The sequence below is a fragment of the Carettochelys insculpta genome, chromosome 1, assembly GCF_033958435.1.
Source record: "Carettochelys insculpta isolate YL-2023 chromosome 1, ASM3395843v1, whole genome shotgun sequence".
NCBI classification, from domain to species: Eukaryota; Metazoa; Chordata; order Testudines; family Carettochelyidae; genus Carettochelys; species Carettochelys insculpta.
The window spans coordinates 127,685,545-127,710,201 of NC_134137.1; the positions used below are offsets into that span (position 1 = coordinate 127,685,545).

A 24,657-nucleotide genomic window follows, 5' to 3' on the forward strand; every position below is an offset into this window, starting at 1 on the left:
GTTTGTCTTATTTGAGTAAATATCTAAGAAAGCCTAACATGCAGAGTTTCTGTCTGCCTGGTTTTTGTTCTTCTCATAGCTCTGCCATCAATAACATTAAAGCCCTACCTGAAACCATAATGCCAAAGAAAGCCAATGGGGACTATGGAATGGAATATTAACCCTACCAAAATGCTTCCCTTTGTTTACAGTCTAGACTTCAGGGTTCAAGCTGCCATTCTGTCTTTGACATATCCTATTATGCTAAGTATCTCAATTTATACAGAGCTCAGTTCTAATCTCAAATCCACAGGCATGCATTGCATGAATCTTGAAACATCCCATTTCTGCAGAATACTGTGGAGTCAGTATCTCACATGCACTATTATTAGTTAAGACAGACTAGGCCCTATAATAGCTAATAAATTTTCCTGCAAGCCCCACACAAAATTGTTTCAGCTTGCTGTATGACCACAACACAAGCAGAAGTATATAGAAAATGTTGGGAAGTACTGGAAATAAATGTAAACAAAGTTTGTAGTAGTCTAAAATATATATATTGTGTGTATACACATACACACACACTTCCAGGGTACCATAATGCTAACAGATACAGGTTGAATCTCTTTTGTCCAGCACCCTCGGGACCTGACCAGTGCCAGACAAGAGACTGTGCTGGACCACAGGAGGTCCATATTGTCTAGCAGCATTACTAACACTCCCACTGCTTACTGGGCTCTTAGGAGACATTTAGGGGTAAATTACAGCTAAATAGCAGCACAGAACACTGAGAGCCAGGACAGGTGGCTGTAAACAAACTTTATGGGACCACAGGAATCTTGGCCACACCTGTGATAAATGGTCATCCAGCTAACTAAAATCATGCCTGATTACAATTTGCCAGATGAGAGAGTTCTGGATTAGAGAAGTTCAGCCTGTAGTACATTATTACATAAAAATAAAGTACAGATGTTGAGCTCCAATCCTGCAAAGATTTATGCCTGTACTTAATAGAACTAATCATAGTGCATAAAGTTAAGCAGGTGCTCAATCTTTGTAGGATCAGGGCCTTAGTTGGTAGCATACCAATTAACAAGGGAAACATAAGCAAATCTAATAAGGTAGGACAATTTCCACACTGATCTATGCCCTGTAAAATTCCACTAAATTAGTGGTATGACAGGTGTGAGAAGGTATATTTGGCATGACTGAAGTGGCTACCTACCTTACCTTGTCATAGCTAGACTTTTGGCAGAGAAGAATTATTTTGTAGAAATTATAACACATTTCTTGCGTGTTCAGTAGACTGTTGATAAATACTTTCATGCTGAACTATTTTTAGCCAGCTTGTTACGTTTAGCAATATTACCTAAGCTTTTGTTTTAGGTGGCAGCGTTGAGTGTCTTTGCAGGGAGATTATAGACGTTATTGATGCTTTTTAGTAAGAGTGTAAACTGAATCTAATCCATCTCTGAGCCAGTTTTCACCACAGGAGGGTGCTGCTATCATTCCAAAGGTTTGTGCTTTGCAAGGTTCAGTGTGGATCTTGGCGTGGAGTGTTTATTTCAAAATGTCTGTGTGCTGCTGTCAAATACAGCTGAGGAAAGGGACTATGCCAATATCCTGGCTTGCCTGCATTCTGTGGTGCAGTGTGATGCTATCTCCTGCTTGTGGATATGTGATAGTCAATTCAGTTTCCTGGTCAGTTACCAATGAGGTGGAGGAAGAACTGGACAGCTCCTCAACCGAGGAAGCTCTCCCTGCACTTCTGGAAGATACGACTAGCATCTGGAAGCAGAGCTACCCAGCCTCTGTTTACAAAGAAGATGGGGTAATGAGGTCAAGGCCAGTGGCTGGGAGATCCAAGCAAATCTCCTCTCCATCTAGGATGTTTTCCTACAGGAAAGAGAGTGTCAAAGGGACAGATAGCATTACTCCTCAGGAGCAGGCAATCAGAACTGCCCGTTTCCTGACCCATTATAACAGCTGGGGCTTCTTGGCTACGGAGTCCATCCAGGAAAAGGTACTGTAAATCACATTCTCTGCTAGACATTGTGATTTCTCTCTGAATACTAGATTTATTTACCCCCTAACAGTGGGAAGGGGCTTGCATATTGTTTGCTTGTATTTTACTGTTCTGTAAAGGTCAGTAAATAATCTGTTTTGGGAAAGTATTTGGTATATAAATTAGACAAATTCTTTACTGGCATTAGCAAATTTATTATCATGTAAAACTACAGAGTAGCATCTCAGCACTGTTGTGGAGAAAATATTTACTGTCTTATAATCAAGTACTGATGTCAGCTACAAAATATACAGATAATAAAAGCTGTCAGTAATCTTATTTAATCAGTCTGTAAAACAACAGTGCTAATGCAACATATTTAGGCACCATTCACAGCGTTGCTTCTCTGCAAAAGATTTCTAGGAACAGAAACCATGCTCACAGCACAGAAGAGAGATGCTAAAGAACAGCACCTCCTGAAAAGATGCAGAAAAGAAGAGAAAAAAACATTGGGCGAGATCACAGTGGAGCACACACATTACAGTATGGAAGGAGGCCTTTGTGTTTCCCCAGTCCTGAGCTGGCTGTATGCCCATCTGGTTCCTCGCCATGATCCAGAGCAGCCTAAAGCCTGCTATAAGAAATATTGGCTGTCAACAGGCCCTGAAGGGATGCCATAGCCATCAAGGATCAGCAGGCTATAAAGGTATGCCAGCTGCATTCCTTTGGATTCCGTCACACTCTCTGCCCTAGGGAGGAGTGTGGAAGCTGTTGCACTGGCTTTATGTCATTTGAAGATATGCCTGTATGCAGGGGTGGTGAATGGCATAGCCAAGGGTGGGCGTAGGAAGGCTGCGGCCCATCCATTTAATATACGGGCCTACCTAAATATGGCTTCCTCTGCCCACGTCAGACTGTCTCCATGGGGGTCTGAGACTAAAGGCTGGCTTCCACTTCCTGTGCTGGGGCTGGCTCTGTGGGGCTCTGGGAACAGAGCCCGGCTCCCTCTCCCACTAATGGGGTGGCTCTGTGGAGCTCCACAACCAGAGTCAGACTCCTTCCCAGGTCAGGCCATTTCTGTTGGGGTCCAGAAGCAGAGCCAGGCTCCCTCTGCCCATGTCACGCTGGCTCCGCGGCGCTTTGGTATCAAATCCCAGCTCCCTGTGCCCATGCTGGGCCACTTTAATGCAAAGTTCAAGTACATTTATACTGGATTTTTTTTAATGGTGCGTCCTACTGGGCAATTTTACAAAGACTTTAGCTCATCAAAACCAAAGCCATATCTGTAAGGAAATGTGTGGGTGGGATATTGCCTATCCATAGATATGCTACTGATGGGAATGATCCGACCTGAACCATCTGCACCCACTTCAGGGTCATTTTGTTAGTGGTTTGATGCTGAGCAGTTGGTTAACACTGCAGAATCTAGACTATTATTTTTCCAGGTGAAAAACACATATAAAATAAAGGTGGCGGGGGGGTTTGAATTGTATATAGCTTTCAATACTACTAACACAGTAGCAGATGCACCAGTGTTGCTTGGGTCTTTAACTGAAGTAATTTTGAAAATAAATTAAAAATGTATATCTCTTCTCAATAAAATTGACATAAGAAAAGTGAATTTAATATTAATTCTCTTGTTACAGTATCCACAAATTAGGGATTTATTTTTTAGTTTTATATATATAAAAAAGTAAAAGTTAACAGCAGTAAAACATCTGGAAACGCTCGTTATTAAGGAAGCAGCTGCCTGACAATTTGTGAAATGCAAAGTGTCAGAAGCTAGAAAAAGATCATTAACAAAATATTCCCAGGTGTACACTTGAAGTCTCTAATTCCCATGTTAGAGTTCCAAATACTCTGTTAAATCATGTGATCTTGCTGTTATGGTTTATACTCTCATAAGAAACCTTTGATGAAATTACCGCCTTAATGCAATATGTGCAGTTTCCTGTATGTAATTATAATACACAAGTAATAGCAAAAACAATTCCTAATAAAACATGTGATTCATGGGTATGATGGTTATGCTGTGAATTTTGAGTTACGTGGACTAGACACACAGTTCCTCTTTGAATGTGGACTGTAAAGTTAAATAGATATGGAAGACTCAAATTTAAGTGATTGAAATTACTAAAGCAATTGCTAGTTTTAATTTTATAACTTTTAATGAGATTGGTTGGTTTCCTAGTTATGTGTCTGTAAAAAAATATTCCTTATTGGCAGTATGGAATGTATCTAAACGTCAAAAACAGAAAGCATGCGATCCAGGTTAGTATCATCCATGGTCTTCTCAGTAAGTACTCATATCTAACTTAGTTTTGCTACAAACACCTGTTATACAAATTGATTCAATATAGTGATAGTTTTTTTTAATCTCTAATATCTGATTGGCCATTTGGAATTCCACACCTGAAGCCATATTAAAAATAAAACCAAAAAATCCAGTACCATGGCTAGATCCACTCCTGTCATTCTAATGGGATGAGAGACATGGTACAACTAACATGTTACAGAGAAAATTATCATTTGTCATTCCAAGACAATAAGGCCATGAACAAAGGGTCACCTTTCCAAAAAGTAGGTTCAAAACTTTCGCACACAGAATATCCACTGTGTGTGTGCAAGTCAGGGGAGGGGAGAGCCAACTTTTGAAAAACTGGCACATTAGGTCCTACTCCTGTCCTCATGCACGTCAATGGAAGTTTTGCTGTTTGATTTGCTACATGCTGAGCTATCTGGGACCATGTTTAAATTTGGTTAATCTTCAAACATAGTTCTAGCTAAAATGCTTTCTACCATAGTATGGTGAGCCAATGTGGCCACATTTCAAAGCAAGGTTAAAAGTTCAGTGCAGCGGTGGCTGAAATCCAGCTGAATCAAAACCTGAATTGGAAAATGAATTGTTTTAGTTTCCTGAGAAGAGATACCAGTGCCACCTGGGGCAGATGCTTTCACAATTGTTTTTTAAGGCATGCATGTTTTTGTACTTGCTAGTTTCTGTTAAATCATTGATAACATAAAGAAAAGGAGTTCCCCATGTCATTGGAGGAGAGGAGGTAGGAATTGCCATAACAGTATGATAAGTGAATCTAGTTTAGAAAGCAGTGTGATCTAGCAGCGAGAATGAAAACTGGGATACAGAACAGGTTCTATTCCCATTTCTGCTACTGACCTTGGGTAAGTCCCCATTTTTGTGTACAATCTATAAGTTCAAAGTTTGAAAGCAGTGACTGTATTAATTTTCTCAGATCCAAGGAGTGCCATTTGGGAATTGTTTACTAGTCAGCGATGGGCCCATCAATAACAGCACTGGAATACCTTTCTTTTATGTAACTTCAAAGGACAACGCTGTGACAGATCTGATGGAGAACTCCATGGCATCTCTGACATTGCCAGAGGCAGAAGGAGATTTCTGCAGGTACCAGCAGCCTGTCTTTCTGACATAGCTTTCAATAAAAACATTGATTTCTGACAGCATTTACATTTCAGTATTGTGAATACAACATCATTTTAAATAATTTGGGTTAAACCGAAGCAACACAGACAGAGGCATGGTCTAAACTTGGGAACATGAGACAAGAAATTCCAGATTCCAATCACTGCTTTGACAAATACGCATTTCAGTTTTGGACAGGAGTTTTAGGATGTCCCAGTTTTAGGAAGGAGAGCGAGGGACTGTACAAGGGAGAGAAGGAAGGACAGGAAGGAGCAATTGGAAGGGATTCTAGTCACTGTTTTGACAAACATGCATTCCAGATCTGGTTAATTTTTTAGGTCATAAATTTTAAAAATTGACCTCCAGTTTTGGGAACCTCTGTTTTTTTGTGTTCCTAATGCCTAGGTCTGATCCAAAGCACTGTGAATTCAGTGGGTCCTTTCAGCCTGATTGTTACATCCGACATGAAGGAGCAATGGTGGCTTTATGCCATCCTTGTGGCTTCCTGCTTCGAGGCTGGATGGAGGTTATTTTGGCTCCCAGCAAAAGCCAGACTTTCCTCAGGTTTGCTGTGTATTATAAGAGAAATGAGTCAGCACAATCACTTAAAGGAAAGCTGAAATATGAAGTATATTTTAACTGTGGTGTCCAACACACAAGTTGCTAGCCACATGTGGCTATTTGGCTTGTTGAGGGTGGTTATATTTGCAGAATAATGTGGCTACTTTGCAATAGCAATAGCCACTATAGTGTCTATAGTAGCTTCAGAACTGGTTGGATACCACAATCTAATATCTACAACTAACTACAGAGAGCAAGAGACATGTTCAGAACCAGGGTGAACTCCATTGACTTAGTGGTATTACAGCTACTTTCAGAGGACAGGAGTCAGTCTAGTATCATTAACAATGTTTTAGTATCGTAATATATCTTCACAGTCAAAGTGAAGGCTTCCATCCTGATGACCTGATGGACATTAAGAGAGAAAATGTAGCTCACCCTTTGAGAAAATTCAGGGGAATTTTAAAGTCACTGTATGGACAACACTGTCCTTTCTCTAAAAACATTTGATTGCATTTTTAAATTCATCATTTTTAAAGTGTACATATCAGAATCAAACCTTTTTCAAGGAAATAACAAATCAGATCATTTTCACTCTTCACGCCTTCTCATGCATTTAAATGGTAAGCTGAATATCGTCACCAAGTTTCAAAACTTGATGACTAAAGCTTGGCTCCTGTCATAACACTTAAATAAGTGGCCTAATTTTCCAAGGCACTGGACATCCAGCACCTCCCACTGATGGCAATGAGAGCGGCTGGTGATTAGCAGTTCAGGTGATCAGGCCTCCAATTTAGGTGCCTAAATATGGACTACAGACCCTAACTTTATGTGATCTGGGTTTTCAGATTTTAACACCAGCTTAGGACTTACCAGTCCATAGGCAGCAGTCAGAAGGATTACTGACAGCTTATAGGCATACTGAAGAACCTTTGAAACTTCACATCTATATTCTTATTCAGTAACTATTAGTTATTTGAGGTACTAAAAGTGACCTGTGCCATTTTCCTTTTAATGCTGATTCCTCTGATGCTGCTCTCTCTTGTGATCAAGGTCATGTATACTCTGCAGCCAATAGAAGTGAAATTCTGCAGCAGGGCTCTTTAGTGCCTGTAGTGCTCTGGTGCTGTATTCTGTGGCAAGCTTAAAAGTTTCCCATCAGTTGCAAGTAAATTAAAATGGGAACGTTACTATTGTATTGAGTATGAACACTGATACTCAAACCATTATGACACTCCTTGCATTTTGCATATGGATATTACAATCCATTTATTTTACATTATTCCTGACATTCCCCATTTGCACAGCTGTAGTACAGGTTGAATCTCTCAAGTCCAGCAACCTCAGGACCTAGCCAGTGCTGAACCAGAGAATTTCCTGAACCATGGGAGATCAATATTGTCTAGCAGCATTACTAACACTTCCACTGCTTACTGGGCTCTTAGGAGACATTCAGGGGTAAATTACAGCTAAATAGCAGCACAGACTATTGAGAGCGAGGACTGGTGACTGTAAACGAACTTTATGGGACTGCAGGAAACTTAGCCACACTCATGGTAAGTGGTTGTCCAGCTAACTAAAATCATGCTGGATTATGGCTGTTGCCAAACCAGAGAGGGCCGGAGTAGAGAGTTTCCACCTGTATGAACAATGTAAAACTGGTCTGAACAAGTTGTGAGGGGAAATGGGAAAGGTTGGAAGTTGAAGAGTCACCATTGGGTTTTTTGGCCTCAGGAATGCCAAAGAATTTGTAGTGGCTTTTGCACCAAGGAAGCAATTAGGAATTTGGGAAGTGGGAGTCAATAATTCCTTTCCTTTCCGTGTGTGAGAAGAGTCAACGGTGATTTTACCTTATGGGCTAGAAAAATAATCCCTGATAAGAGCCAGCTGTCACCTCCACATCTGTAACTGTACACCCTGAGTGATAAGTAGGTATGTGTTCCTGGAACCTGATTGGCAGCGATGGTATTTTAATGGTTTTTGTTACGTTTCAAAGTCATTCCCCAACTGAGATAACCAAGACCGTACATGCTATCCATACTGTAGGACTGTCTTTAAATACACAAAGAAACCCCTGATTGGTTTACACTCGGTTCATGTTTCTAAAGTTCTCTCAACCTACATAAGAGCTAGACATTAAAATAAGACATTGGATACTGCTCCACAGGTCTGCATCTGGGTGTAGCTTCTGGGGCCAATTCCACAAGCACAAATCATAGGAGACCTGGGGCCTTCCATGCTGTTTGTGCAAAGTGTTCTATGTGTACTAGTACTAACTCTACTATTGGCAGTGATGTTGGTGGGAATCTCATACCATAGGCTCTTCTGAGCTGACATTACAGATATCGCCTGTCAAAAGGAGATATTTGGACAGTGACACGTAAATAGCAGAGCAATATCTGCACAAGTGTCTATGGCCTCAAGCTACCCAGCTCTCCCCACACAGTTGGTATCATCGAAAGGTTAGGACCTACCTTTCTTGGTGCAAGGTTTTAAGTGGGTGGGTTGTTTTATATGCAGGGAGTTTTCTTCTTTGCTACACTTGCTCCATCTCAGAGGCAAAACCTACTAGCCAAACACAGCCTACAATGTCCATCAGCTCAGAATTCTCATGACAGCTAGTGAAATAGTGAGAGGAATGGTACATGGTTTTAATATACGGTATCTTGCACAGAAGTTCTCTCAGTTTAGGGTAGCATTTACTTTAGAGCTGAGGAACAATTCTACTAAGCCATCAGATTTACCTAGCATTGCTCAGGGGGCACTCACCCTGTCTGTATGGCTGGCAGGGTGGAGAGCCCTGTCCCCAAGTTGTAACTGTTTTTCTGTTGCAGCTGTGCCCAGTAGTCATTCTGCAATATTGCTGTTCCCTGTGCTTGCTGTCCCCAGTGGTAAGCCTAAAGTATGTCATGCCTTCTCTATGCCCCTTCCTTTGCATGTTCTGCAAAACCATTGGGTTCCAGGCACTTCCCATTTTCCTGGCATAACAAACCCCTGACTTTGCTTTCAGTTTGGGTAAGAGGAAGCTGCATAGTAAATTTGCTGGTCCTACCTCTTACAGTTCAGGAAGAGTTTTTGAACTAACAGACTCACAGACACACAGTAAAGCAGACTCACAGACACATGTACTCAGATAGATAGGTAGATAGGTAGATACATAGATAGATACATAGATAGATAGATAGTGGATTCATGAGAGAGGTTGTGCCCACCTATGCCAGCAATTAATTTGGTCCTCTAGCTTGTCTGCATGCAGAATTCAATTAGAGTACATACATACCCCAAGACAGACATAGAAACTAAAGAAAACTTGAAAGCTATCAAAGCTTTCAGGAATAGTTGGCACCTTACTAAGTATTATTTCTGAGTTATTCTATACAGAATACATCTCTTCCTGTCCTATCACCAAAACAGAGCTGACATCTCAGTAGGCTCTTTATAGCTAACAAACACCAGATGATGTGTGTTCACATCTCAAACTGGTATCTAATTTACTGATTTCACAGTCACAACTATTCAGTTGGAAAGAGACTTTCAAACACTCAAAGTTAAGCTAATAACAGAAACAAAGCTTCTAATCCTGCAAGAATGAGGGAAATGGAACCATCCTACTAGCGGCTAATAGCAGTACGTTGTGATTATAATCTAGATAGCCCAACACTGATGAAAATATTTCCACTTCCCAGAAGGATACAGGCTGCATTAGTTTTGGAGCACTCCCTGATGGCCTGGAATACCATTAACAGGTAGCTTCAGAGGATGCCAGTTGAAAAGGAGATGTATTCTGAACAGGGTCTGTAGGTAGGGAAGAAAAATTTCATGGCGAAAAGCAATTTCTGGAATAAAGTAGTATATAATAGCCCACTCTACAGAAAATGAGAAGGGGCCTGATGCTGTTCCCACAACATTTAGTAGGCGCAAGATTGGGCCTTAGATAAAGAAGCAAAAAACAGATCCAAAATACCATTGTTTTAAGACTGACAGATGAGCTGCAAAGTACCAGGCCTTCCTTGTGCCTTGATCCTGCAAACATCTAAGCGTGTGAGTAATCCCACAGAAGTCCAGTTAAGCACATGCAAAGGTGTGTCCAGCAGCAGGGCCTATTACTGACCTCCTAAATTAGGAGAAAAGAACATTCTGACAATAAGCACTTTTCTAGGTCAATCATGTTATTTGTTTCCCTTTTCCTACTATGTTAAATGCTGGTGTTTTGAACAAGGCTTCTGTTTGATCCACATAATCCTGTATTTGTGAGGTCACAATACAGTCTGTTCACATGCAAAGGAATGCAATGCCACAAATTCAGCAGCACACATTCAGGCAAACCTTGAATTTGGTGTAAGTACCTGACAATTAGTAAATACAGGAAGCCAAATTATAAAAACTGAGTGAAAGGCAAATGTGTTTGTTACAGATGGACCTCCACAGAAACCCTGAATCCCACATCCAGGATCTTTGCAGAAGTTAGATTCAGGTCCCAATTCTGTACCACAGGAACACCTTTACCTTTCTCGTATTTATGTCGTCCATCTTTAGTCACATTCATAATAAACACTTTAGTAACTCTTATGTAAAATCCATATTTAAAGATCTATCCAGCAAACATAACTAAATTGGAAAGTTATCTATGAAACCTATTATCATCACCATGCAGCATGTGAAATATACCTCTAAATTATTGTTTTCCTTACACTTAAATAAGCATGATAGAAAATTCCAGTCTAGTAAACCAAGATCTATTTCTTTCTCTGTTTACTGAAACTACCTAATGCCTTGATCCTCTTTTCAGTGGACTGTTGATGGTTTCCATAAATTTGGCTGTAGCTGTTTTCCATACAACATTCATTGCTTAATCATGTAATTCATAAGACCTTATGAATGACTGTCTCAGCTCAAACCAGTGTCTGTCTAGCTCAGTATCCAGTATCCTGTCTTCTGGCAGTGACTTTTTTTTTTTTTGAGATGGGACAACCAGAAGTGCATGCAGTATCCAAGTTGTAGTCATTCCAGAAAGTTATAGAGTGGTTTTATGACATTTTCTGTCTTGGTTTCAATCCTTTTACTAATGGTTCCTACTATTCTGTTATGCTTTTGACTGCCACTGCACATCGAGCAGATGTTTTCAGAAAACAATCCATGATGACTCTAAGATGTCGTGCTTGAGTGGGAACATCTAATTTAGACCCCATCATTTTATATGTATAATTGGAATTGTTTGCCAGTGTGCATAACTTTATAATACTGAATTTCATCTGCCATTTCCTTACTTAGTCACCTATTTTGTGAGATCCCTTTGTAACTCTTCACAGTCACCTTTAGACTTAACTCTCCTGAGTTATTTTGTATCATCTTAAAACCTAGCCAACACAATGTTTATCCCATTTTCCAAATAGTTTATGAATATGTTGAACAGCACTGGTTACAATACCGATCCTGGAGATTCCACAATTTAACTCTTTCCACTATAAAAACTGACCGTTTATTCCTAATTTATTTATCTAGTTATCTTTTAACCATCTACTGATTTGTGAGAGTTCCAAGACCAGCATCTGATGAAGTGAGTCTGTGCTCATGAAAGCTCATGCTCAAAACTTTTCTTAGTCTATAAGGTGCCACAGGACCCTTCGTTGCTGTTACTGATTTGTGAGAGGATCTTTTCTTTTATCCCATGATTGCTTACTTTGTTTAAGAATCTTTGGTGAGAGGCCTTGTCAAAGCCTTTCTGTAAATCCAAACACACTGTCACCATTGTCCACGTTTGTTGACATCTTCAAAGAATTCCAGTAGATTGATGAGGCAGTATCTCTCTTTACAATAACTATGTTGACTTGTCAACATACTGTGTTCATCTGTATGTGTCTGAGACTTCTGTTTTTTATTATAGCTTCAGGAAATTTACCTGATACTGAAGTTAGGTTTCCCAGACTATAATTGCCAGGATTACTTCTGGAGGTTGTGGTTTTTTTTAATTGGCATTACATTAGTAGTTCAGCTGCAGAAAATTACTATTTATAAGAACAAAGAAAGCCAAGCACACCAAGGGCACTTAAACTTCAATTAAAAATCATTTAAGGACCAAGTTCATCTCAGCGATGTGGAGACTAGAACGGACATACAACAAACACACAAACCAGTTCAGGACAAAAAAGGCTATTTTTCATTCTTTTCTTTAACCTCGTGACTTTCTTTTGATTTAAAATGGAAGGCTCCGCATCCAAAAATAAAGATGCCTTTTAACTGTCTTTGCAGGCTTTGAACTAAGAAAGAACATTCTTGTTGTCTAAATCGGGGGAAGGAAGGGCAGTAACACCCTGCAGTATCAAACCAATGGCTAGCAGCAGCTTTTCAGATTATGAATTTTGCTTTCAATAGAGATTTTGTCCAATGTTCATACCACACACATTAGTAATGCTAATACAGACTTTGTTTCAAATCCTGCAGTGTTGAATTATGATGGCACATAATACATATAAACCACATAGCTGGTGCTTTTCTAAATATAAAATCAAAGTGTTTTGTGTTTAAATACACAACTGTGGTAATTATCTGATGGCATAACATTTCCCTCTGTAGACTCCAGAAAATAAAATCCTGTGGTGTAGAATATATATCCCATGTAGAAATTAACCTGGTGATCCTCACCTGAAATGTTGGTCTGTTCGAGCCAAGTGGAAGTGACTAATAATACTAAAAAAACCAGTCACTAGAGTTGAACATCTGTATGCAAGAGACAGAACATTATTAGTAGAAGCAGGGCCCTAAGCTTTGGCGTTTACCTCTAACTAAATCTCTGTGGGTACCATGATTTACAGTTTTGTCAGATTTAGATCTGGCTAATTTTTGGATGGAAATTCTCCAGTGAAAACTTGGGTGATCACTGCAGTGACTAATGTTGGGTGTACTCTTATGCAAGAAATATTTTAAGTCAGAGGTCAGCAACTACTGGCATGGATGCCAAGCAGTCCCATGCAGCCAGGAGCTTGCTCTAAGCCGTGCTGCCTGTGGATTAACAAAAGATCAGCTAATTCTACCAACCACCACCTAAATAGTAAAGCTCTGCATCATAACTTATTTATCAAAGAAGCTGTTGTAAGCAGGACTATGAGTAACCTTCACAAGTATCACTGGAACTCGGACTGTACAGAGGTCAAAAAGTAAAATTTTGGCACTTCACCTTGGAAAGGTTGCGGCACTTTTTGTTCTGAGTCATTTTTGAACCTTGACCCAACAAGGGTGAAAATGGAATGGAGCGAAATGAGTGGAAAATGAAAATATTTCTTGGTGTGCATCTCAGCGCATTGTGTAAGTCTTAGATATTTTATCAATATATGGATTTTGCTATACACTGTTCAAAAGTTACAGCTTCTTTTAGTGCTTAAAAGGAGATGGTTCCTTTCTGTAGGACTGGAATGAAGTGAATGCTTTAGTGTGCAGCATTCTCCCTTATGCTGACCATAAACAACTGGCTGACAGAATCAAGTGTTGTGAATGCAAAGTTTGCCCACCAGAAGCAGAAAAACTGGGTAAATCAATTCTTTCCTCTCCTCAAACCTAATAAATACTGTAATTAAGATAACCTCTCTACAAAGTGCACACTATCAATGGTGTTGCTTGACTATACACTTCCCATGCTTCTTCTAGGTTGCAAACAGAGACATCAGCTTCCTAATAGTAACAGAGAGTGAAAAAGAAAATATGTTCATACTCTGCCACCACAGGGCTGAAAATTTGCAAGAATTCTGTGTGGCGCCATGATTCCAGATTACTTACTGGTGACTTGGCGTGTCAAGGTGTGCTATCATGGAAGCCAGCATAAATCGGGCATCCCTAAAACCCTCATGCGAAAAATAAAAAAATACCTGTCTGAGACCTTTATGGAAATCTCCGAGAAGGAGAAGTGCTTCATCCCCAGAAATATTAACAAGCTGTTTTAGGGGCATAGATCCACCGCACCCAACCTACAACCTGCTTGTAGCAGTTTAAAACAATATATGCTCAACAGGAGTAATCCTCTGCCCCAACCCAGCTGCAACCTGCTTGTAGCAGTTTAAAAATATATTCACCAGAAGAGCCCTCTCCAGCATTGCTGGACTCCAGAGCATCCAGCGTTGATGAGGCTGTAGGGTGATGAAGAGCTCCTGGCTGGCAGGACCAGCTTCCTTGGCCATCTACTGAATTTCTTGACTCTTAGAGTCTTCCTCCTCAAAGGCCTCTATCTCCTACTCACCCTTGCTGCTCTCACTGGAGAGCTGAGCATTGTCTCCTGAGGAGTCCATGCAATTCTTCGTGACTGTGGTTGGGTCCTTTCCAAGAATCAGATCAAGCTGCTTGTAAAAGTGGAAAGTTTTAGGAGATGTCCCAGATTGCCCGTTGACTTCTTTCCCCTTCTGATAATTTTCCCTGAGCTCCTTGATTTTGACCTGGCATTGCTGAGTGTTCCTGACGTACTCTTTCTCCATCATGCCCTGGGATATTTTCCCATAAATGTCCACATTTCTTTTGCTGGCTTACAATTTGCTCAGCAAAGATTCATCACCCTACACAAAAATGAGATCCTGGATCTCCTGATGGCTCCATGCTGTTGCTCTTTTTGCAACCATGAGAACTCTATCAGAACTAGAACCCTGAGAATTCATGATGGCTGGATGTGATCACTCCTGAGATGTGCTCCTGAGGTGTGCTATTCATGGTGGTCAGGAAGAAAATGAATTCAAATTCCTGAGCTTCCTGAACTTCCTGTGCACCTGGGAAAGCGGCCATAACATACACATTCTGGGCATTGTGGGATACCTCTGGAAGCCAAAAAAATTGATTTAAAGTAATGTTTTTTCCCACACTATCATTAATTTGACCATTTAAATTCAAATTTAGCATTATACTACCTCAGAGGTGTGGCACAAGAAAGTTGACCTTAGCACCCCTTATAATCGACCTAGCGGTATTTGCAGTGAAGACAGTCATATTGTAAAATCAAGCTAGGTGTCTTAAAATCAATTTCATGCTCTGGTGTAGACAAAGCCTCAGCTTTGGCTTCAGCCCTGGGCAATGGGCCTTCAGCTTCCTACCTTGGGCCCCACTGAGTCTAATGCTAGCTTTAGCTTAGTGGACGCCCTTGTGACCTGCTTATGCCTGCCCCCCTCCCAGAGACCCTGCACCTGTGGTTAAGATCTGCAGTTATAAAGCATATCAGTGAGTCTCCAGAATTCATCATATTGTATTAGTGCCTACATTTGGAATATGGAAGGACAGAGTGACCAACACCGCCGTCTTCGAGCAAGCTGGAATCCCAACCATGCACACCCTCCTCAGGCAGCGTCGGCTCCGCTGGCTTGGCCACATCCACAGGATGAATGATGGAAGGATTCCAAAAGACATCCTGTATGGTGAGCTAGCCTCTGGCAAAAGACCTCCCGGACACCCCCAGTTGCGCTACAAAGATGTCTGCAAGAGAGACCTCAGAGAGTTAGACATCAAGCTGGACAACTGGGAAGAACTAGCAGACGACCACAGCAGATGGAGGCAGGGGTTACACAAGGGCCTTCAGAAGGGCAAGATGAGGATCCGACAGCTAGCAGAGGAGAAGCGAGCGCACAGAAAGCACAATAAGGACTTGCCAGACACCCACTACGTCTGCAAGAGATGCAGCAAGGACTGTCACTCTCGTGTGGGTCTTCATAGTCACAGTAGACGCTGTAAATGAAGTCCTCAATTGACACTATAAAGGGCGCAATCCATAGTCTATGCAGACTGAAGGATGCCTACTACTACTACATTTCACTATTAAATTGATCACCAGTGTATCACAGGTTTCCATAAAAGATCTTACTTGATATGCTTTTATAACACAATAATATTATATACAATCAGTTGATTCAGTTGTTCATCCGTTCAGCTTCATACCTCTCCACTTATAGGTATCTCTCCCACTCATTAGTTTGATGGCTTTGTTTTCCTTTTTTGTAAATGGACCTTCATTGCCTCTGCCTGGCTGCGTCTACACGTGCACGCTACTTCGAAGTAGCGGCAGTAACTTCAAAATAGCGCCCGTCACGTCTACACGTGTTGGGCGCTATTTCGAAGTTGAAATCGACGTTAGGCGGCGAGACGTCGAAGTCGCTAACCCCATGAGCGGATGGGAATAGCGCCCTACTTCGACGTTCAACATCGAAGTAGGGACGTGTAGACGATCCGCGTCCCGCAACATCGAAATAGCGGGGTCCTCCATGGCGGCCATCAGCTGGGGGGTTGAGAGATACTCTCTCTCCAGCCCTTGCGGGGCTCTGTGGTCACCGTGGGCAGCAGCCCTTAGCCCAGGGCTTCTGGCTGCTGCTGCTGCAGCTGGGGGTCCGTGCTGCATATACAGGGTCTGCAACTAGTTGTTGGCTCTGTGTATCTTGCACTGTTTAATGAAAGTGTGTCTGGGAGGGGCCCTTTAAGGGAGCGACTTGCTGTTGAGTCCGCCCCGTGACCCTGTCTGCAGCTGTGCCTGGCTCCCTTATTTCGATGTGTGCTACTTTGGCGTGTAGACGTTCCCTCGCTGTGCCTATTTCGATGTTGGGCTGAGCAACGTCGAAGTTGAACATCGACGTTGCCAGCCCTGGAGGACGTGTAGACGTTATTCATCGAAATAGCCTATTTCGATGTCGCAACATCGAAATAAGCTATTTCGAAGTTGGGTGCACTTGTAGACGTAGCCCCTGTGACCAGGCTGGTCAGACAAGAAAATACATCTTTCTTTATCTAGGGCAGGCGTGTCCAACCCGTGGCCCGCGGGCCGCATGCGGCCCTGGACAGCTAGTAATGCGGCCCCACAAGATCGTAAACTTTTAACATTATTATGTGATTTATATACATTAACTATATTATATATTTTATATGCGGCCCAAGACAATTCCTCTTCACTCAATGCGGCCCAGGCAAGCCAAAAGGTTGGACGCCCATGATCTAGGGCAAACTGGGCTTATGCATTGCTTGACAAACACCTTATAAGAGTATATATTTGTACACATTCCATAAATACACCATGCTAGAATCATGATGAAGCTTGCAACAAATAACTAAGATATATCAAACAAACGCACTTCTAAACTAATTTGCTCTTATCCAGTGTTCAGTTAGTTTACACCCATTCCAAATATCTGATGGGTATGTAATGAACAAATAGTTGCATGCAGGTGGAAAAAAGCTTATTAATTGAGCTGAATTTCTACCAGTACGTAATTAGTGTGTCAAAATTCCTTTCACTTATTTTTAAAACTAATCTAATTACATAGATAAAATAACTAATAAGACCATGCTAATGCAATCTTAAGGTTAAAGACAAAAGTTCAAAGCCTAGACTAAACTGGGAGTAACTCCACTGATTTCAGTGAGGTTACGCTGGTTTAATTGAATTCAGAATTGAGTCAAGGGAATGCAGATTTTCAGGTGTTCAGCTTAACAGTTTGAACTAGTTTATACTAAAAATTGTTGCTAGAAAATTTGTAGATAGTAATTTTTTAAATAAACCAATGCTGAGTTAAAAAAAATTGAGCAAGATCCCAGCCCCAGCCTTGGTCTCTCCCCCTTCCCCCACTGAAGGTAGAAGGTGGGAAGAGGCTTGGCCAAGGTGCACATTGACCTCAGCCAGCACAACATCTCCCGGGGATGATGAAAAATCATCTTGCTGGTAGGAGAACAACATTTTGCCTCTTTGCAGCTCATGTGGTCAACCCTGCCAGTAGTTATTGGGCACAGCTGAGTATCAGCCTCCATTATATTTTCTGGCATATTTACATTCTTGGTCCTATGTATAAAATTAGACACATTATCCAGTTTTTCATTACCATCTGTGGAGAATTTGCTAATGTTAAATTAGCTTCAGCAACACTCCCATATGTTTCCAGCATGAAACAAAAACATACTGAGCATTATAAGGGAAAAGTAATGGCAAATTGCACATACACTTCAGGCTAATGAGTTCAAGTCAATATGCATGAGTAAAACTGCATACAAAACAGGCTTAATTTACTGTAGTTTTCTTCTTTAGGTTAAAGCACTTAGGTTGACTCTAGCTAAGCAATTGCTGTAGCTAGAAATTGCATATCTGCAGTCAATTTACTTTGCCTAGTGTAGACATAACCTATCTGCGCTTGGCTTACTTGGCCATCTCTACTGAAGCACATTGACAGGAAAGTTTCTCCCATCAACTTCCCTTACTCCTCACATCTCACAAGGAGTACAGGGATTGACTGTGACCCCTGAGAGGTCCATTTTGCACATCCCTACCAGACGTGCAAAAATCAAACCTTAGAAGATCAACCCTGAGCAGGCTGATCTTCTGAGCTAGCGTAGACATAGCCTGAGGACAGCAACTGCAATGCTTGCTTCTTAATGTGAGTCTTTGGGCCTGACTAAGCTGTTATGTAGGATCCAAAAGTGTGAGCAGGCTGAGCAGTTTCAGGTGCTTTTGTACCAACAGAGGTTGAAGCCACACAACTTTTCACATGATTAGGCACTTCCAATGTTTATTTTATGATTGTGCTAGCAATGGAATTACTCCTTATTTCTACCAGTTAACAGAGGCAAGATACTCAGGGATGCAACCTCAATTCTCCAGGTATCTGTAAACCTCCAACTCTCAGGAACTGGGACTGGATGACAAAATTGCTCTAATCTGAAGCATTTGGAACTGAGCTCTCTCAGAGACAGGATACTGGGTTTGATGGATCATTGGTGTGACCCAATATTGCCATACTTACATTCTTAGAATCAGTTCCATAGCTACATTTGTGATTTATTATAATGCCATTATGGTACAGGCTGAGCTGGTAAGCAGTCAAGAGCCCCCCTAATTTGAATGAATTAGAAATGTAACGGAGAATCTGAGTTCCCCTTTTAAAATTATCGAGACTCTAGCTCTTTTCCTTGCGTAGCTAGCCTTGAAAATATATAGTGATGTAAATAAATTCCTAGGGAAGAAATGAGCAAACAGGTGAGTCTACAGCAGAAGGCTACGAGGAAGTGGCCAAGTTACAGACACATGCATTTTTATTGCCATTTAGGCTTTGTGTGGCTGCTAGCCATCTCACTAACCCTCCCCAGAATCCTGTGCATAGGGATGTGACCAGGGTGGAGAAGAATACGTGCTTGCGTGGGGCACCTTAAAATTGTTTTGCAGATCTACATAACAATTTTAAGGCTGATTCAGTGCACGGATGGCTAACACTAATTTTGTTGCTACAGAATAGCATCTATGAGCGCTAAATGGAAAATCAGTTTACAACATAAAAAAATGAACACTTAATTTGAATAGATAGAAGGTATCATCTACCAACGCATCTATTTTAAGCAATCTCATGAGAAAGAGACAACTGTTTTGCTTCAAACCATGGACCTCAACCTGCAACTCTTGCTCATCTGAGTACTTCTTACCCAGGTGAACAGTTCCACCATGGAACAGCACTACTTGTGTGAGCAAAGATTTGCAGAATCAGGCCGTGGGATTAGATTATTACAGCTGCCTGAACTCATATTCACGCAGGGGACAGTATGGAGCCAATATGCATAGCTTCTTCAGTGTCTCTGCTGCAGAAAACAAGCTCTACCAATTATAGTTGATTTTTGATCTGTGTGCAGGAAAAACCTAATCGATCCTGAGGATCCCCGGTGTGCCAGACTGACTCTTACAGGACAGATGATCATGGTACCACCAGAGGAAATGGAATTTGCCAAGCAAGCAATGTTTTCTAGGTCGGTATATGTGTTCATGTAAGACAGTAATACCTACAATTTTGAGATGAATGCATTGTGAGTGAGGTGGGCAGTTGTGATTGAAGATCCCCAGGAATAACAGGCCTTCCTGTTACTTAGTAGGCTGTAGAGGAGGGGCGAGCAAGCCTTTTTGGCCTGAGGCCCACGTTGGGGTTCAGAAACCATATGGAGGTCTGGGTAGGGAAGGCTGTGCCTCCCGCAACAGCCAAGTATGTCCGACCTCCACCCCCATCCAACCCCTGCTCCCCACCCCATCCACCAACCCCTGCCCCCATCCAACCCCATCTGCTCCCTGACCTTGGTACTTCCTGACTCCTATCCACCCACCCTGCTCCCCATGCCTCCTAATTACCCTCTAATCCCCAACCCCTTTATCCACCCCCCCAACAACCCTCAAGACCTCCCAGCCCCATCAAGCCCTCCCTGTTCCCTATGCCCTGGCTTCAGGACCCCCACCTCCTATTCAATCCCCACACTCCCTGCCCACAACCATACCCTTGACCTCCCCAGGCCCTGGGCCCCCGCCCCACAATCACACCACCTGGACAACCAGGGCTGGCAGCACTAATGCTGTACTGCCTGCCTGGAGCTGCACCACCTACAGCATTGGAGCTGGCAGCACGGTGAGCATGCCGCCCAGGCCCTAGGGGACCTGAGGCTGTGGGGCAGAGGGGACAGCATGGGAGGTGGCTGGGAGCTAGCCTTCCCAAGCGTGAGCTCAGGGTCTGGACAAAAGGGTCTGGTGGGCTGGATGTGGCCCACAGGCCAGTTTGCCTCCCTCTGCCATAACTGCAATTTTATCCAGTGCTGATCAGTAAATTATCTGGGCCTTTCAGACTACCTGTGTACACTTGGGCCTATCAGGTACATAAGCCTGACAAGTAGCAATGAACACAAGCTTCAAAGGAATCTGCTGTATATAGTTCTATTATTGACAAAAGTTCTGTCTAAACTTTGAAGGTGATTCCCTTACTCCCAGTGTGTAGAGTCATCTCTGAGGTTTCTGTGACTGGTACAGTACTTTGGCTCTTCCTCTCTGCCACAAAACAAGATTGTGCCACTTAGGCACAGTTCATAGAAAAGGTGAGCGATGAACTCAGCTTCACCACTGAGCTATCCAGGAGGCAGTCTGAATTTCTCAGGGTGCTTCCACAAGGAAACAACACTTGCTGTTAACACACCTTTGTGGGGTACAGCTTAACATCTTCATGCAGCCATCCAGGTATGATGATTAATAGATTGGGGGCACAATTATGGGCCATTCTCTTCCCTCGAGACACTTCAAGGTGCTGTGCACTCGCAGAGTGCTAGGGAAGTGGTAGCCCTAATGACCCCCAAAGCATAAGGAAAGCAAATCTTCCTGACCTTTGAGTGAGCCAACCAAAGAAATGAAAGCACCTTGTCCCAGATCCGCAAGGTGACCAACTGTCCAGTATTGGATGGGACAGTCCAGTGTTTGGGACAAATTGTCCCATATTTAGGCCCTCGGGGGGGGGTGTGCTGGGACCACCCACAGCAGGCACTTTCCCAAGGCTCTGGGTCTGGGAGCACCCATGGCACCCGCTTCCCCCCATATCTCCTTGTCCCATATTTGGAACAGGGAACTATGCTCACCCTATAGATTGTGACAAAGCCCTCAACCACCCTATATGGATTCTGCAGTTGCGGGTGGCTCCTTGTGGGCCTCAGAGACTCACAGAGGCTCCTTTCGTTGTCCTGGGACTTCCCAAAAGCAACAGTCTACCTTTACTGAGCCATTTTCATCACAGGCCAGTCTGAATTTGGGGTGGAGCAGATCCCTCTCAGCCAGCCTCGAGCTGCTTGGGCTCAGCCCCAGTTGGTCCGCCCTCCAGGGGAAGCAGTGGGGGAGTCCAGTCCCACCCACTGCCCTGGACTCCAGCCCAGGGACCCTATAGAAAGAGGGAGCTGGTGGGGGCTTTTTACCCCTGCCCCATAGCAGCAACTTTTCCCTGGGCCTCTTCACCCACCACTACCCTCTGGGGCCTTCTCCTCCCCCTGTAACATCTCGTCTCCTTCTTTCTGGGCACCCCTGCCCCCCACCCCCAGTGCCTGGGGAAAGCCTTTTATAGAAAGCCTGGAGGCCTTAACTGGCCCCAGGTTCTTTAATTACAGCCTGTTGCTGGTTGACTCCTGATTTGCCCCCGGCTGCCTATCCATCAAGTGCCGGTCAGCTGCAGTCTGTGATCTGCCACAAGATCCACAAAGGTGCTTAGGTGCCTGAGCCCCAGATTTAGTTATTCAAGTCCCAGTTCTAGGCATCTCTGTGATCTGCAAACCCTCAACTTGGATGACACTTAACTCTGTAGCTACTTAAATCCACTGGAGGCATATGTTTCTACAGAGGAAGTTTCTTAGGTGCCTACATTTCTGCCCCTGGATATGCATACTGCTGTCTCACAAAAGCTACCTGGACACCCATACTTCATCTAATCCCCAGTACAATCCACCAACCTGGGGAAAATAGGCAATGAGCATCAACCTTGACTCAGAGATCACCTACTTCAGTGGTGAGCAATAAGTGCCCCACAGTTCACTAGGGTTAGCCCCTGATGGGGGAAGTGGTGTCTCACTCTTTGCCACTCTCTGCAGCTCCCAGTGGCCAGGAATGGTGAACCGTGGCCAGCAGGAGCTGTGAGTGACTGTACCTGCAGACATGCAAGTAACTAAATGCTGGCAGCATATCAGTGGATAACCCTGGTGAATTCTGGACTGCTTAGTGCCCACTCCTGACCTATTAGGTCAGTCCCATTCAAACTCTTGCACTGAGATGATGGTACCACTGCCAGCACTTTGTAACTTTTTGCCTGGTGGTTAAGGCACTCTCCTGAAAGGTGGGAGATCTCTATTCACATCTTTTCTACCCATCAGATGGATTTCATGCTGTGGATTGAAAGGGCTTGGGATAAAGCCTCGCTTCAGCATCTCCCATTGGTAGTTTAGGCAACTCTTTGCCTAGCCTGCTGCTTTTGTGAATTGCATTCTTAGGCACCTATCTCTCCCTATTAACCTTGTTGTACAGGTTGAACCTTTCTAGTCCAGCACCCTCAGGACCTGATTGGTGCAAAATCAGAGAATTTGCTGAACCACAGGAAGTCAATATTGTCTAGCAGCATTACCATCAATTCCACTTCTTCCTGGGCTCTGAGAACAGCGAGAGCCAGGACTGGTGACTGTACAGAAACTTTATGGGGCCACTAGAAACTTGGCCACACCCATGATAAGTGGTCATCTGGCTAAACTAAATTGTGCTGCACCACAGATGCTGCCAGACCAGAAAGTGTCCCACGAGAGAGATTTAACCAGTATAGTTAGCCAAACTTTGTGGATCCCATTGTTGTTGCAGCGATTTTCTGGGTGCCTCAAAGTAAATTGTTGCAGTGCTTAACATTGCAAGACCCAATTCCGTTTGTAGGCTCTTGTGACCTCTGTCAGTTCTTTTTACCAGTTTAAGGGCCAGACAAGATCTGTCTTTTAATGATGAGCCTTTTTAGGTACTGTTGCTGCCCTTTTATTTCCTGCCACATTTAGGTTTGGAGTAAACTTCATAGCAAGCCAGAGAGAACATAGGTAAATTATGCTGCCTGGTATGGTCCAGGTTTACTCAGGTAAACCGTCCTTTTTGCCCAAGAAATTTTAGCAACCACTGCAGTGAAGAAAGAAGAACAGTAGACATGCATTTTGGCAACATTTTTGCAATTCTTTGTCTTTTCAGGCACCCAATTATGAGGAAGTGGCCTCGTCACTATGAATGGTTCTTTATGAAAATGAACATTGAGCACATCTGGCTTCAGAACTGGTATGGAGGAGTTTCCCCTATTGCAGTGGAAGAGTATTTCAAAGCAGTTCCTAGTAAAGAGTGATTTGGTTTAAAATATATATGTTCACAGTTTTCATATGTTTTCCAAAAATTTTTTTCCCAATACCATGTTTTTGGATGTGTATTATACAGTGATTTTTCCCCCAAAAGCATTCAAACTGGCCCTGTCTTTTTACTTGGAGCAAATGCTAATTAAACAATATGGACCTTTTTATTAAAAAGGATATGTGGATGATAAATTCTGCATTTTAACACAAAATCTTGGCATTTCAGATCGCTCCGTACCTCCTTGAATGCCGCTTATTTTTTTTTAAATCTGCTTGTTTTGATTTTTAGAGTCATCCACTTATGTGACATTTACAATATATGCTCAATGTGTCATTCTGGTTTACAGAAAAACAACTTGCCTATACAAAATGACTGCTGTATATTGTATTATTGCTACTTACTATATTGTTTTGTAGGTGTTTTAAGCTAAATACCCCAGTTGTAACTATAAAAAGGTGTTTTAAGTTTGTGTTTTAATACTTTTAACGCTGAGATTCTCATTTTGGAATGTGTTTTAGTCACATCCTTTTCCAAATTGCCCAATTAAATAGTTTGCTTGGAAACTGAGGGGAAGGAGTGGTGGACCTTGCAGGTTGTTGCAATGTCCAAGTCTAAGCAGCTCAAAGCTGTCAGTACAGTGTCATTTATCAGCATAATGATGATTAAGCATGTTAAAGGGCCAGACAAGAAATCAGACCCACCACAGGTTAATACCATTACACCTATCAACAATTTTTTGTAAAACACTGTCTCTGCTAAACCTGTTTTACATTATAAGAAATGAGAAATGTTGAGTTACTTGCAAACCTAAGGTTCTATGTTTTTCACATCCATTCTCTCCCCTCACTTTCATTAACTCCTTCCTGAGACAGACCTTCATAGCCAGTCACTGGTTCAGCCAAGTAGTTGAGCCAGTCCTTTAATTCTGTTCCCTAGGTAGGTTTAAAAGGGAGTTTCTCTGACGTGGTCTTTGAAAGGGACGCCTGGATAATTTAGTCGCATTTTCAGTCCAATGATCAAGCAAAACATTTTCAT

The 24,657-nt window shown here is 42.5% G+C and overlaps 1 protein-coding gene across 1 annotated transcript; it reads left to right on the plus strand.

Moving 5' to 3' along the window:
* Positions 1-1,549: 1,549 nt before the first annotated feature.
* CREG2 (cellular repressor of E1A stimulated genes 2) lies at positions 1,550-23,617 on the plus strand. The gene is made up of 4 exons (XM_074983271.1): positions 1,550-2,002; positions 5,236-5,405; positions 19,602-19,715; positions 23,470-23,617. Exons 1-4 carry the CDS (start codon positions 1,550-1,552, stop codon positions 23,615-23,617), a joined length of 885 nt encoding a protein of 294 aa, XP_074839372.1.
* Positions 23,618-24,657: the final 1,040 nt, after the last annotated feature.

What these genes read in the sequence shown, in the direction of transcription:
- CREG2 (XM_074983271.1), top strand. Translation starts at nt 1,550, where the DNA reads ATGTCTGTGTGCTGCTGTCAAATACAGCTGAGGAAAGGGACTATGCCA. An exon ending in CGGAGTCCATCCAGGAAAAG is followed by an intron (nt 2,003 to 5,235) that starts GTACTGTAAATC and finishes TAATTTTCTCAG; the next exon opens with ATCCAAGGAGTGCCATTTGG. An exon ending in GCAGAAGGAGATTTCTGCAG is followed by an intron (nt 5,406 to 19,601) that starts GTACCAGCAGCC and finishes ATCTGTGTGCAG; the next exon opens with GAAAAACCTAATCGATCCTG.